General features: G+C 35.1%; 2 protein-coding genes, 1 non-coding gene and 1 pseudogene across 3 annotated transcripts; 1 reads left to right on the top strand and 3 right to left on the bottom strand.

The window, feature by feature from the left end:
- Positions 1–969: 969 nt before the first annotated feature.
- On the top strand, positions 970–1,043 carry TRNAT-AGU (transfer RNA threonine (anticodon AGU)). Its single transcript has one exon. It is a non-coding gene; the product is annotated as a tRNA-Thr (tRNA).
- Positions 1,044–2,516: 1,473 nt separating this feature from the next.
- Positions 2,517–4,500, bottom strand: LOC141712481 (mediator of RNA polymerase II transcription subunit 22a-like; annotated as a pseudogene).
- A 5,479-nt stretch (positions 4,501–9,979) lies between these two features.
- On the bottom strand, positions 9,980–10,420 carry LOC141714377 (F-box protein CPR1-like). The gene has a single exon (XM_074517896.1). The coding sequence runs from the start codon at positions 10,418–10,420 to the stop codon at positions 9,980–9,982; it is 441 nt and encodes a 146-aa protein (XP_074373997.1).
- Positions 10,417–10,919, bottom strand: LOC141714376 (F-box protein At4g22390-like). The gene is made up of 2 exons (XM_074517895.1): positions 10,915–10,919; positions 10,417–10,825 (listed from the first exon to the last, which is right to left on the bottom strand). Exons 1-2 carry the CDS (start codon positions 10,917–10,919, stop codon positions 10,417–10,419), a joined length of 414 nt encoding a protein of 137 aa, XP_074373996.1.
- Between the last annotated feature and the right edge of the window lie 4,868 nt (positions 10,920–15,787).

The following is a 15,787-nucleotide window of genomic DNA, read 5'->3' as shown; positions in this document are numbered from 1 at the left end:
TAATAGTCTCACTTATAATTGAATTTTGGAATAGTCAAATATATTTTATATTAGTTTTGGTTTAGAATTAATAAAATTAATAATTTAAAAGTGCGGACTATTACAATGTGAGAGTTAATTAATTTCAGTATCCGGAATCTTAAATCTGCAAGAGTTTATATATTGGTTTATTAATTTAAATTATATGAAATCACAATCATGTTCAGTCATGATTCGCTTGGATATGTTGTAAATCAGTTACATACTATGTAACTCACGAATTGTTAGATTGGCTTTCCAAAAAAGCCGTATACGTGGTTATGGCGAGAGATGAACCACAACTGAAGATGAGCTCAATAATCGTACCTTGAATAATAGGAAATCTTGATTTGTTTTATTTTACCGTGTGTTGTTCATTTCTGATTAAATTTGTAGATGTCGTATGAATTTTAATTATTAAATTAAATATCTTTTAAAAAACAATCTTGGTTGGAATTTTTAAAATCCTGCCTCATAAAATCAATCAAAATCTTGTAGCATCCCATAATAATTTATAAAGTGAATTATAATCTATTGATATCTAATAGTGATTTAAGTTATTTATAAAAATCTGTATTTAATTAAGATTTTTTAATTCTTCTAATAGGTAAAAATATTCAAATACCAATTATTTTTTTATTTCAAATAAGTGTTTAATTTTTTTTTAAATCTCATAATTAAACGAGATTTTAACAAAATTTATCAGTTTGAATTCACCAAAATCATGTTAATTTAACTCGATTCTACATGTAATATCAAAATTAATAACATTTTTAAAAATACAAGTTTTGTTCTTTATTTTTTAATTTTTTTTAACTTTAAAATCAAATACACTAAACAAATATATATATTTTTATAAATTAAACAAATAGAACATAATTTTGAACCCCAACTTTACATGACTATTGTAATTTCTATTATTAATTCCTTGATGAAAAAGTCAACCAATCTGCTCTCGTAGCTCAGTTGGTTAGAGCACCCGTTTAGTAAGCGGGAGGTCTTGAGTTCGACTCTCAACGAGAGCATTTTCGTTTTCCCCTCAATAATTTCATTCTCATTCCTTGTCAGAAGGATGTACTGCTACTATTTTGATTTACTCGTGCTAACTATAGATGCACAAGAAACCCGTGCCCCGATCCGGTCAAGACCTGGCTTCGTTGAGTTCGACTCTCAACGAGAGCATTTTCGTTTTCCCCTCAATAATTAATTTCATTCTCATTCCTTGTCAGAAGGATGTACTGCTACTATTTTGATTTACTCGTGCTAACTATAGATGCACAAAAAGCCCGGGCCCGAAAATCTGACCCGGCCCGATCCGGTCAAGACCTGGGCTTCGGGCATCGACGGACCCTATATTTTTAAGCAAAGTCCGGCCCGGTTAAAAGCCCGTGTTTCGGCCCGGCCCGGTTAAAAGCCCGTGTTTCGGCCCGGCCCGGTAAAACCCGGTTATAATCTGATTATTCTAATATATTTTATTATATATTTATAAATTCACATTTATTATAAATATAAATAATACTTTAAACACATATATATTTACATATTTGTGATTAATAATGTTATTTATAATTTAGCAAAAAAAAATAATATTATTTATATACTTCGTTGCATAAATAATGAAAAAAGATATAATAAGTACACTATATATATTTGGATATCATTGTTATGAATATTTGGATATCATTGTTATGATAACAATGATATCATTGTTATAATATATTATTTTATAAACATGTTTATTTTTTATCGAACTTAAATGTTTTCAACGAAGTAATGTTTTCATAAAATATTTCATGTAAACTAATCCATTTTTATGATGATCTAGTCGCTAACACATGTATTCTTCGGAATCTCTAATAATACTCGATCCGATTTAAATTAGAAAAAAAACTCGGTCCGATCCGATCCGGCCCGAAAAAAAGCCCGGTTAGGCCCGCCTCGAGGGCCCAAACAGGCTCTGACATTTCCGGAAAGCCCAGCCCGGCCCGGTCCGATCAAAGTCAAAACCCGAAAAGCCCGGGCTTTTTAAGGCCCGGTCAAAACACGGCCCGGTGGGCCTTTTGTGTGTCTCTGGTGCTAACTAGCCTAATGCTATTGCTGTTCTTATAAATTTTTGACCTTCTAATAGCGTATTGCTATTCTTGTTTGAGATAAGATGTTGTGACTGAAACTAGGGTGCCAATTGACGGGCATTGCAGCTAATGTTAAAGAAATCGAAGGCTCTTGGAGGACTTGCTAGAGGACTCCATAAAGGTGCCAAAGTGATTGAAAATGCAAATAAAAATAAAACTGAACATTGTATTGTGATGATTATTTGAATTTTGACCTATACTGGGTATTCTAAAAGTTATTCTGTTGGTGTTCAGGCAGTTATCTACTTCTTTCCGCGAAGTCCCAACTTGGCTATCCAATTTTTTGGCTATTCAACTTGGTTATCCAACTATACGACTGGGACGTATGAAATAGCTTACAATAAGTACATTGATTTATACTGACAATAGTATAAATAACGCAAATTTATATATTAAAAAAAAGAAGCAGAAATATGTTTTATAGCTTAAAATGTTACAATTAAAGTTCACAGATTAAATATTGACATTAGCCTCACTGATTCTAGATAACAAAAGTAAGCTTCAAAATGTTTAAAAGGTTGTTAATAAAGCATCATCAAACCCTGCTCACAGATTATTCAAGACTACCCAATTTCTTATCAAAAGCTATTTTATGGTGGCAATTTGGTTTGTCCTAACAGATGAATAATAGTGCGATTCAAGTTCTGTAAGGCTAGCAGCAGCATCCTCTCCAATTCTAGCTAACATGCCATCTGTTTTCTCTGCCAGCTGGTTCAGCTCCTCTGTTCTCTGCTCTACATGATCGTTAAGGGTTGCAAACCCTGAAAAGATAGCTGTCTGTTTCAACTCTGACACTAATTTAAGCAATGAATCGGCTGCCTGAATCTGTCTTCCACATATGATAACTCTCAAAAGTGAGAAGTTGTAAAAAAACGTCTAGAAGCTAAGAAACATGTAATAAACTTACAATATGACCAACAAGACTACTTTGTGCCACACCAGTGTTCGTCAATTTTCTTCAAGAACTCTATAGCAAGTATATGTGCTACATCCAATGAGAACAAGGCTAACTTGGCCCCTAAAGCTAAATGACAGCTGACAGTAGCCCTCTTATCCCGCTGACTTCTTAATAACACCAGTACTTTCAAGGCGAATAAAAACCACTATGATGTAGGACATGATTTAAAAAAACAATGATTTATTGAACGAAAACAATAGTAAGATGATAAGCAATGAATTATACGAATCCCAAGAATAATCAATAGAATTATTCCCAAGATAATTGTATAATCAAAGCTCCGAAATAATGCGGGGATTACAATGCTTATATAGGAATGGAAACCCTAATAAATAACCTAATGGACTAAGGCCCGTAACAATTGGGTTTTATTATAAATAACCTATTTAGTTAATAAACTACTAGCCCCACATAAAACACAAACAAATAATTTTAATCCTCTCTAATCTAAACACATATAAACTAAATAACATATATATAAACGTTTTCCACTCCCGTTCTTCATCACACTATTAACTGTACATCACTTCACAAGAAACTAGCCGTACCCCCACTAAACATTGTAGAAAGTTATAAATAATCAATTAGTATTCCATGTAAGAGATAGAAGACATATATAGATACCAACTTCTTTCCTTTGCTAATCCGCAATAAAGATTCCATTAGGATGGTTCACAAAACATTTCTATGTATGTAAAGATCTGAGATGGCATCCTCATACCATTCTGGATGCGCGCATCTCCATCATGAAAGCTTCTTGTGAATTTCTAACAGGTGGATCGTTAACCTGCGATGTGCACAAAGCTGTTAGTTTATGACATTCCTTTAATCTGATGCAAATGAAAGTAGAGCCTTTGAATTACATGACACTTGAGAGTTGCAACACTTAAGCGGACAAATGTAAAATAGGAACAAAGAGCTCAGCTACATTGTCAATTGGAAAATACTCCTACTAAGGACCTCTTGCACTCATATTAGGATAAATTGACCAGTAAATCTACAAATGTAACCTTAAAGATTAACAGTTCATAAATTTATACAGTTTTTCACTGTCATAGTTACAACTAAACAAGTACTTCCTGATAAGGTAGAGTGAACAATGATGTTTGAGTGTTTAGCTAAAAAGATACTAACTGTTCGGCGTTTTTTATAATAAATGAAATTTCTAATAAACCAAACTTCTTGCAGAACCAACTTTGCCATGTGAGCAAGGATGTGGAGAGAAAAATACAGAGGGAGTACCCGGGCAACATTGACAATGAAACTAAAATTGTCAACAATATTTCCAATGTCATTGTCGACTCTCTGTTGCAATTACTTCTGCTTTTGAGCAGCAGCAAGTGCCGCTGCAGCTGTGGGACCACCACCACCTCCTGCCCCTCCCTTGTTCATGATAAATTTGAAACAGGACCTAGTAATACATAATATGTTACTTATTTTTTGGGAAATTAAATTGTCCATTTATGAAGACAAAGCTGACAGGCCGGCTAAAAGAGAAATTTCGTATTCATGATCGAAAATGTATTATTGTATATACATAATACAATATTATACATGCTGTTTATAACTATGTCATACAACGAGGAAACTGGCAACCAAATAGACATATGTTAGAACAGCTACATTTTATGGAAAACAACTCGAAAAAAACAATATTAACATTAAATTTCAATTAAATAAGTAAATGCAGATATACTTGCCCCGCATTACGGCACACATGTATCCCCGTAATAAATTTTTGAATAATATGAAAACATCAATCCGCAACGCACACAGTACTGCTACAAGTAATGAATGAAAATGTTAAATTAATTAGTGAAGTATTTTAAGAAGTAATGAATGAAAATGATGGAAATTTTATGGAAAAGGCATCGTTGTAAAATACTCCTCTCTCCCGTTCATTTCTATACATTTTCCCTTTTTCCATTCAATTCTATACATTTTAAAAATTACCAAAAGCAGTAATGTTTTATAATATAAAAATTAACTACAACCACTGCTTTCTTCCATTACACTCACTTTATATATTAAATATTGATTTGTTTCACGGCTTTACTCACTTTTCTTATTTTTCACACTAAATTACATTTTTTCTTAACTTTCGTGCCTATTTCATTCGTATAGAACTTAATGGGACAGATCCAGTAGCTGATACAGTTATCAAACTCGAAGTCGAACGGAAAGGACGAATTTCCACAATTAGGTCACCAAATTGTGTTCAATATTACATTAAGTAAGTACATAGATTTTGGAGTGAACTAACATTCAATTGATATAGATTCATCTAACTTGAAATCGTAAGTAGCGTCGAGTTCAGATTAATATAATAAATCAATTATATTCATACAATATAGGGGGGGCGAGAGAGAGAGAGAGAGAGAGAGAGAGAGAGAGAGAGAGAGAGAGAGAGAGAGAGAGACTGTTTACCTGAATAGAGAGTCTGTATGTGTTCGGATCCGGCGGGAATAAAGATTAAAGAAGTTCCCAATTCCAGTTCCTCAAAATTATATTGAAATTTTTGTAATCTGTTCTGTCAATCCATCTCTAGTATCTATCTATCATCCCGCAATAATTTCTTTTCACATTTTATGCTTATTAAAACACTATTTTTTTGAATTTTTTTTAGTTTTATTTTGAATTAATTCAAATTGAAAGTATTATAATATATTTTTTAAAATATTACAAGGTTTATTTTTATCAACAAACGAATATATAGATTGCGGAATGCGGATTCCGAAAAATTTGGGTATTCGATTTGATATTATCAGAGTTTTTTTAAGTGAGATGTGAAATGAAAGCAACGATTACAATATATAGTACATGCAGTGTTCTAAAAATTCGTAATCGGAACTAATCAGTTGAGTTACCGATTAGCGATTAATCGGTAAATCGGAGATTAATCGGATATATTTTTAATATTATTTAAATATTATTAAGATGTTATATTTTTATATACGTATTGTTATATTGCAAAATGTTTGGGCTTGCAGGAAAAAGGCCCATGGACTTCCATACTTAAGGCCCGTGTAAAGTAGTACAGTTTAAACTTTATAGATGTGATTAGGTTTAGTTGTTTTACACAAGCCCTATTCTTCTTCTTTTTCATCGCCTCCATTAACTATCACTTCTGTTCCCCTCCGTGTAATATACCAAAACCATCCATTGCTACCACTCAAAACCACCACTCCGGTCATTCTTTCGCACGGAAATCAAAATAATCTCATATTATTACATTCAATTTCTAACCGATTTTTCAATTCTACCCGATTTTGTCTGAATTTGACCGGATTTCTTCAAAAACGTTTTTCCGGCCGATTCTATAGAAATAGATCGGTGGCCCGCCGATTGACGATTAATCGGACGATTAATCGTCAAAATCGGCGATTTTTACAACCCTAAAATTAATACATGATTGAGATAAAAGGAAATATTTAATTTTTGAGTTGTTATATAATTTTTGAACAAATACGAAAGGAAATATTTAATTTTCGAGTTGTTATATTATTTTTGAACAAGTATGATTTATAGTCTCATAAATATTTGGAATGAACGAGGATCGAACCCCAAATACGACATAGAGATAAATTTTTAACCAATTAAGTTATTATAGAAATCAACGTAAATGTTACTATTTAACAAAATCCGGCAGCAAAGTTTGACCGTGCCGGGCTTGACCGGGTTTTGACCAGATCGGTTCGGGTCAAATTTTCGGGTCCAAACTTTTTGTGCATCTTTACTGACTCACATTTGTAACTAAATTTAAATTTAATTACCCAATTGATTAAAATACACAGATTCCTTCTGGAGAGAAAAATGGGTAATGGCATGTATTATTACAATTAAAGAGAAAAAGACCCAAAATCTCACAAGTAACATAATATGACACTTTTTATCACTCAATAACGCATTTAAAAATATGTTTTTAGAAAATGTATTTATGCTTTGCGTTTTTTGTAATTTTAGTATTATTTTTTATGAAAAATTTTAAAAAATTAAAAAGTAGATTAAAAACGCATGTTAATATTACGTTAGCCCTATAAACGAAGCTTTTAAATACGTTTAAAAAGGTTAAACACATACTAAAAATGCGTTAATCCAAAAAATTCAGAAGCCCGTATTGACGGCTCATAAGAAAAGAATCTGGTTTTTATAAAATGATTAACGTATGTTCTGTTTGCGTTTTTTCGTGGTATTAAAGATCATTTTACTGAATTGTGATATTTTAAATTATTTATTACCAATTTATGAAATTAAGTGCCAATTTTTAAGATAATTACAACAACGCCCCGAAGAAAAAAATAGCAAGACTCACACTTACACATTCCCCATGTGACTATTTCAATAGAAATCCCAGAAAATTATGTGAAGTAACAAATGGTGAAAAAAAACATAAATGGAATTTTATAGACCACACGTCCAAATTGCAAACCTTCCTATAACGGTAGTTCCAGATGTCAAGTGAATCCCAGCAATTTTTCACGTATATATTAGGGCTGAGCAAAAAACCGAATCAAAACCAAAACCGAACCGAAACCGGAAAAAACCGAGCCGAATTAAACCGATCTGAAATCGAAAATAAAAAACCGAACCGATTTAAATGGCTCGGTTCCGGTTATGCGTTTCAACCGAACCGATAAAAATCGAACCGAACCGGTTAATAATATTAATAAATAATTATTATATATATAATTTATATATCATTTATGAATTTTGTGATTATACGTTTACTAATTTCGTGAATTTTATAAACTGTTTTTGATTATTTTATTGAGTTGATCGGGGTGCGTTTATTATCACTATTTAATATGTAAAAGCATAAATAATTGCACTGGTATTTACCTGGTCTGCAGTCTGCTTAAATCCTTCAATTTCTTTCTGCTCAAACAATTATTAGTAGAGTATCCTGCTTCTGGTCAACCAAACGTATAAGCTCTAGTAAATAATTAATCTGGATCAATTTTCCAGTTTTCTCAATCTTCTGCTTTTTTTCTTTTCTGGGTGATGCCCATGTATTACTAACTTTCAGTAAAATAGTTGAAACGTAGAACTTAACATTGTTCTTGACATTGTTCTTGGTAGTATCTTAATCTCTGTAAAATGAAGACTTGTTATAAATAATATTGGATGTAATTTTTTTTTATATTTGTCGGTTTTGTAACCCAAATCGAGCCGATAACAACCGAACCGGAGTTTTTCAAACCGAAACCGAATCCGAACTGACGGTTACGATTTTCGATTTTAAAAATCAAAAATATATGGTTACGGTTCCGGTTTTATCAAAAAACCGAGTCGAACTGGCCCACGCTCTTCCCTAATACAGACCATAAAGCCAAACATGACCATATAGCATCTATCTATACTATATAATCTATACTATACTATAATAATTATAATAATCGGAATGTGGTATAATTTGTAATTTGGTTAACCCTCATTTTGGTTATCCTTTTATATCACGATCATCAGATATTCTTTATCAAATAATCAGAGTCGTAAGATTCAAATATTAAAATAATACACTTATTATTTATATAAATACATATAAGTTATCATGTTCAAATCTTACCAAAAATAAATATTTACATTATTATTTATGAATAAGATGTCATCAATTATATACTATTTATACTATTTAAACCTAACTTGAAATTATGCACAATGAAATTATAATTATATAATCATTATTTAATATTTAATTATTTATATAAAATTTTGATAAAATTATAAAAAATAAAAATATATAATTATTATTCAAGACTCGTGCATCGCACGGGCCGTAAGCTAGTATAATATAATAGGCGGAATATGGTATAATTTGTAGTTTGGTTAACTCCTTATTTTGGTTATCCTTTTTTATCACGGCCGTCGGATCTTTTTCGTCAAATAATCAGAACCGCTAAATCCAAATACTAAAAAAATACACTCAACAAGTTAGGTTTGAATCCCGTTAACAACAAACATTAATATTATTATTTATAAAGATACATATAAGTTCTCATGTTCGAATTATGTTAATAACAAACATTTTTATTATTTATAAAGATACATATAAGTTTTCCGATTCAAATCTCACTCACACAAAAAAAAAATTCTCACTCACCAACAAAAAATATTATTATTTATGAATAAAATCTCATTAATCATATGCTATTCATATTATTTAAACCTAACTTGAAATTATAATTATATAAAATTATTATTTAGTATTTAATTATTTATATAGAATTTTAATAAAATTATACAAAATAAAATTAAAAATAGATATTAACCAAGACCCTAGGCTTAGTATAAATAAAAGAGAGAAGTACAAATACAAATATTACACATGCATATAAGTTCATCAAAAACTAATATAAGATCGGCAAATCTAGCATTCTGGCATAGTGTAATTAGAATAAATGAAATACACGTCACTCAAAATAACAAAGAAATGCAGAGGATGATCAACGAGCCATATTACCTTCTTTATCCGGAGCAAGTGTCTCATAAAACAAAGTTGAAGAATTTGTCCCTGCAGAGAGCAACATCCAATACATCCAGTATTTCAGCAACCATGATACTACTTATAGGCTAGTAATGTAATAAAACCCAACAACTAATTTCAGGCCTGCAATAAAGAACCAACACAAATGAGAGAGATTAGAGATTTGCTTACTTGAGGCTCTTCCTTTGCTGTTGTTTTTTCTTTTCTCGTGGTTGCTCTGGCAGCTGCTTTCCGTCACAGCAAAAAAGATTGTCAGGATGAACAAGACTTTCAGTGTAGACTTCCAAATCAAATACGTCTCGCATATTAGTTATCTCAACAGCCTTAACTTCCTTCCTTTAAAAGTTATACCACATTGCCGTCCACTTGTAAAAGAACATCCTTGGATCAAGCCATAGGCCTAATAGACACAAAAGATCTAATTACTTCTGGTTGTCCCACTGTTGATAGCTTGCACCAAGAGTTTGCCACCCCGTAATTGTTCATCACCCAGACATCTATGCGAACATGATGGTGGTACTCAAGTACGGAGAGGGATTTTTCGAAGCGAACAATGCACATGTCATTAACATTCTTATTCTCAACTTTAGGCATTTGAACCTCCCTATAGTTTTTAACCCCAAGATCAAGAATTAATAGGCAGCTTTCTGAACCAAGAGTCTTGATTGCAATCCAGTGCAGAGCTCCAGCCATAAATATACCCCATACTCCACTTAAATAATACTGCTTAGAAATACCTTGAAGCCGACTCCATGAATTAGTTTTCAGGCCGTAAACTATGACATTATAGTCGGTCAAAGTAGGACCATTTGGCAATTGAGTTCTCATAACCTTGTACTGTTGTACACATCATTTGCATCATCACACCCAAAGCCACATAGCGGCGACTGGCCAAAGCCGAAAGGCTGACAAAAATCAGTTGGTGCAGCAGGTAACTTTTTGCACTTTCTGGTTGCTGGGTTCCATAAGAAAATGTCAATCATTGGATTGTACAAGCAAAGCAAGCCATTGCAAGAACCAACAACTCCAGAACCGTAGAATTGAGTCTTCAATGGCTCATCATGTTCTCTAGCAGTAGCATTATCTAGAGAGTCAAGATCTACCGGGTCCAAAAGAAAAGTGAAACCTCTAATAATAAGCCCAGTGTTGGTGTTGCAGTCAATGGCTCTCTTGAGATGCGTTTTGGCAAAAGGTGGACTATCAGTAAGGGAACACCATGGTTTAGACACACATCTGCAACGCAGAAGAATCTTCACCTGGAACTTTGAGTAATATGAACAATCTACGTTGTAAATTAAGTAATGAAGAAGAACCAGTAGAACTCCATTAATGGATGATTCTCAAGCTTTTACAATCTATTGAAAAAAAACCAGAGTAGATACACACACAATACACAATAGTGCAAGGGAAAAACAAACCGATTGTATTGCTTTTTTTTAAAAAAAACTAACTTACAGAATGGAAATATTAATACTATTCTAAACAAGATACGAGCAAATTATTCTCCTACAAATTAGCCACTAATTCCACTTCTCCTAATAAATAGAAACATACCACCGACCAAGTCGTAACTCCTACAAATCAGGAAGCTGACCATTTATTTAAATAAATAAACATGCTGTAATTAAATACCAACATGCTCCCCCTAATCTAAGCATGTTTCTGCATATTCTGAATCCCAAGCAAAGCTCTCATTTGTTCGAACTTCACAGTCGCCATGGCCTTTGTAAGAACATCAGCACGCTGTTCATTCGTACTTACATACTTAACTTCAATCTCCCCACGCTCAACACACTCACGAATGAAATGATATCGAATATCGATATGCTTACTCCTACCATGGAAGACCGGATTCTTTGCAAGATCAATAGCTGATTTATTATCCATATAGATGACCACCGGACCATGTTTCACTCCTGTAATCTGAACCAACAAATTCCGCAACCAGACTGCTTGACACGCAGCAGCTGTAGCTGCCATGAATTCAGCTTCGCACGAAGATAGAGCCACGCATCGCTGCTTCTGAGAAACCCACGTAATTAAATTTTCATTCAAATAAAATACCATAGCACCTGTGCTCTTCCTATCCTCTGTATTTCCAGCAAGATCACTATCCGAGTATCCTTCCAACAAATGATTACCAGTTCCTTTTGAGTAGATTAAACCATAATTTGTCGTCCCTTTAATGTAGCGCAAAATCCTCTTAACAGCTGCTTGGTGAAGAACCGTGGGTCGTTCCATGTATCGACTCACAACTCCCACTGCATAGGCGATGTCTGGTCGAGTATGAACCAGATATCGTAACCCACCCACGATGCTCTTGAATTGAGTAGTATCCACAGCTGTACCCTTTTCATCTTTATCCAACTGTATCGACGTCTCCATTGGATACTTAGTCGGCCTGCACTCAGCCATCCCAGCTCGAACTAGTAACTTCCTAGCATATGACTCTTGTTTAAGTTCAATGTACCCTTGCTTTTGATTGACCTCCATGCCTAAATAATGAGACAATTTACCGAGGTCTGTCATGTCAAATTCCTCCCCCATTTGCCTTTTAAATCTTTGTATACTCGAGATATCGGTGCCTGTAACCAACAAATCATCAACGTAAACCCCGATGATTAACACTACCGAACCTTCTCTCTTTGTGTATACAGCCTGTTCATATGGACACCTGCAAAAACCAAGCTTCTCCAAAAATTTGCTGAGACGGGCATACCATGCTCTTGGTGCTTGATGAAGGCCGTATAAAGCTTTCACCAACTGGTAGACTAGATATTCCTTATTCTTCACTTCAAAACCTGGTGGCTGAGACACAAACACCAATTCTTGCAGTTCACCATTTAAAAAGGCTGATTTCACGTCATGATGGTGAACCTCCCAATCGTTTCGAGCCGCCAAAGCTAGTAAAAGTCGTACCGTCTCAAGTCGAGTAACAGGAGCAAACACCTCGTCATAATCAACACCCTGTTTTTGGACATACCCTTTCGCTACAAGACGCGCCTTATGTTTGATAATATTTCCGCTGGTGTCTTTCTTTAGTTTATACACCCATTTTAGTCCGACTGGTGTGTGTCCTGGTGGTAATTCGACCAGATTCCAAGTGTTGTTATGTTCAATAGCCTCAATCTCTGCTTTCATAGCCGCTGTCCATGCCGGGTCAGCTAGTGCTTGCTTGTAATTGGCTGGTTCCTCCATTCCCAACAGTAACATGTCCTCATCGAGGAACACTTCCTCACTATCAGCATAAACATCATTCAAAGATCGAAACTTTCGTGGAGCACTTTCATCGCTGGTGAGGTTTTCAGTTACATGTGACTGGCCAGAGATTGCAGATGACACTGGAGTCTGAACATCATTATTTGCACTGTACCGTGGAGACGCAATTTCTTGTACATTAGTGTTATCACCTGGGATGTTCATCATATGAGATTCTGAAACTCGAATATAGATTGCAGGAGACTCCAAATCTGTTCCTTGAGTAGTCCATTGCCAAGCTTTACCTTCTTCGAAAATTACGTCACGGCTTACATGAATTGTGCCATGAACAGGATCAAGTAACCGGTAGGCTTTGGTTCCCTCTTCCTTACCCAGATTGACCACGATCTTGCTTCTATCATCCAATTTGGCCGTGTGCACACTAGGCACTTTCATGTGTGCCACACAACCAAACACTCGAATATGTGCAACATTTGGTTTATCACCACTCCAAGCTTCGTACGGAGTCATGTTTGACAAGGACCGTGTGGGCAACCTGTTCAATATATATACCGAATGACGCACAGCTTCACCCCAAAGATTTGAAGGCAAATTCATCTCCTTTAAAAAACTACGAGTCATGGCAACAACAGTTCGATTTCGTCGCTCCACAACCCCATTTTGTTGAGGGGAGTATGGAGCGGTGAAATGTCGTGTGATGCCTGCCTCATGACAGAAATCAACAAAATTCTTAGACATGAATTCTCCTCCCCTATCAGTGCGAAAAGTTTTAATCTTATCTCCAGATTCTTTTTCCACAAACGTTTTGAATTTCTTAAATGCACCAAATGCTTCATCCTTGCTTTTTAACATATATGTCCACATTACTCTACTAAAATCATCTACCAGGAGAAGAAAGTACCTATTTCCTCCAGCCGTTGATGGTGAAATCGGTCCACAAAGGTCTCCGTGTATAAGCTCCAGTCTTTTCTTCGCCCGAAACTCTGTTTGTCGAGGAAAGCTCGTCCTTGTCTGCTTCGCCATTAAGCATCCAACACAAACCTTCTTTGGCTGTATCAATTCTGGTAATCCCTCCGCCATTTTTTTCGATGACATCAACGACATTGCCTGAAAGTTCACATGTCCAAAGCGTGTATGCCATAGCCAAGTAGATTCCTCCGCCTTTGACATCAAACATACTGAGTGTGCTGTTTCGAGAAGAATTTTATACAATCGATTGCCAGATCTCTTTACTTTCATGAGAAGGCGCCTCTGATCATCATAAATCCACATATATTCCCCTTTCATTACAACCTCATTACCCGATTCAGAGAGTTGGCCCAGTGATATGATGTTGTTTCGCAATTCAGGGATATAATACACATCATGAAATAATTTTTCAGTCCCGTCTTTTGTTTTGAAAACTACTGAACCTTTGCCTCTTATATCGACCGTGGACCCATCTCCAAACTTAACCTTTCCCGTTACCCCTTCGTTCAAATCCCTGAATTTTGTACGATACCCAGTCATATGTTGACTTGCTCCATTGTCTAGATACCAGACATTGGACTCCGTAGTTTGATCACCACTTTGACTGAGCCTGGGCATCACATTTTTCTCATTCAATAGCAACTGCTTTGATTCTTCTTTAGTGCATTCTGTAAAGAGTAATGCGGGTTCATCGTCTTGTGAAAACGTTAAATTTGCCTCCTGTTTGGACGTGTCTCTGTCCTTGTTTTGTTGATCACGACGAGGCCTTCTGCATTCACACTCGAAGTGACCTACAATATCACAATTGAAGCACCTGAGTGTCCGTCTGTCACGACCTCCACGACCCCCATCCCGATTGTAATAATTACCACCTCCTTGGTTCCTTGATGTTTCCATTCCTCCCTTGCCATATTTCTTAGCCCATTCTTCTTTAGTCATCAGCAGTTTCTCATCGCCAGTCTCTCTTTTCTTCCACTCCGCTTCTGTCAACAGTAACTGATTACTTGTGTTTTCAGTCGAGCCTTTCAATCTCTCCTCATGTGCTTTAAGTGACCCAATGGTTTCCTCAACTGTCATGACTTCAAAGTTCCCAAATTGCTCGATTGTCGACGTAATTTGGAGAAACTTTGGAGGCATGGCTCTCAACATTTTCTTAACTACATATGACTCTGCCATATTCTCTCCCAGTTCGCGTATCTTAGTGACCAACCCATTTAACTTCATACAAAAATCATCCAGACCTTCAGTATCAGTCATCTTTAGGGATTCAAACTCGGCCTTCATCGTCTGAACCTTGGCTTGCTTGACCCGATCTGCACCCAAACAAAGAGTTTTGAGTGCCTCCCAAGCCCCTTTGGCTGTCTTTTTCTCCGCAATTGTAAGCAACATATCATCTGGAATACATTGATATATTGCAGCCAACGCGAGCTTGTCTTTCTTCTCCTCGACCACGGCCTTCTCGTCCTTCGATTCAATCGCCTCCCAAACACCATGTGCTTGCATAAACACTTTCACTTTCAATGACCACGCTGTGTAGTTGGTCTTTGTCAACATCGGGTAGTTTAGTCCCACCGTACTCTCCTTGCTCTTTTCCGTTTCCATAGCCATTACTCTGGGCATATACTTTGGCATACACCTTGTTCAGGCTCTAATACCAAGTGTTGAAAAAAAAAACCAGAGTAGATACACACACAATACACAATACTGCAAGGGAAAAACAAACTGATTGTATTGCTTTTTTAAAAAAAAAACTAACTTACAGAATGGAAATATTAATACTATTCTAAACAAGATACGAGCAAATTATTCTCCTACAAATTAGCCACTAATTCCACTTCTCCTAATAAATAGAAATATACCACCGACCAAGTCATAACTCCTACAAATCAGGAAGCTGACCATTTATTTAAATAAATAAACATGCTGTAATTAAATACCAACACAATCTGCTACTATATCACCAATATATGTCACAATGTATGTTTATATACAAAACATATACCCTAC

This window comes from Apium graveolens, chromosome 3, assembly GCF_009905375.1.
Source record: "Apium graveolens cultivar Ventura chromosome 3, ASM990537v1, whole genome shotgun sequence".
In the NCBI taxonomy this organism is placed as follows: domain Eukaryota; kingdom Viridiplantae; phylum Streptophyta; class Magnoliopsida; order Apiales; family Apiaceae; genus Apium; species Apium graveolens.
This window is presented reverse-complemented; position numbering and strand designations above follow the sequence as displayed.

What these genes read in the sequence shown, in the direction of transcription:
- LOC141714377 (XM_074517896.1), bottom strand. Translation starts at nt 10,420, where the DNA reads ATGAGAACTCAATTGCCAAATGGTCCTACTTTGACCGACTATAATGTC.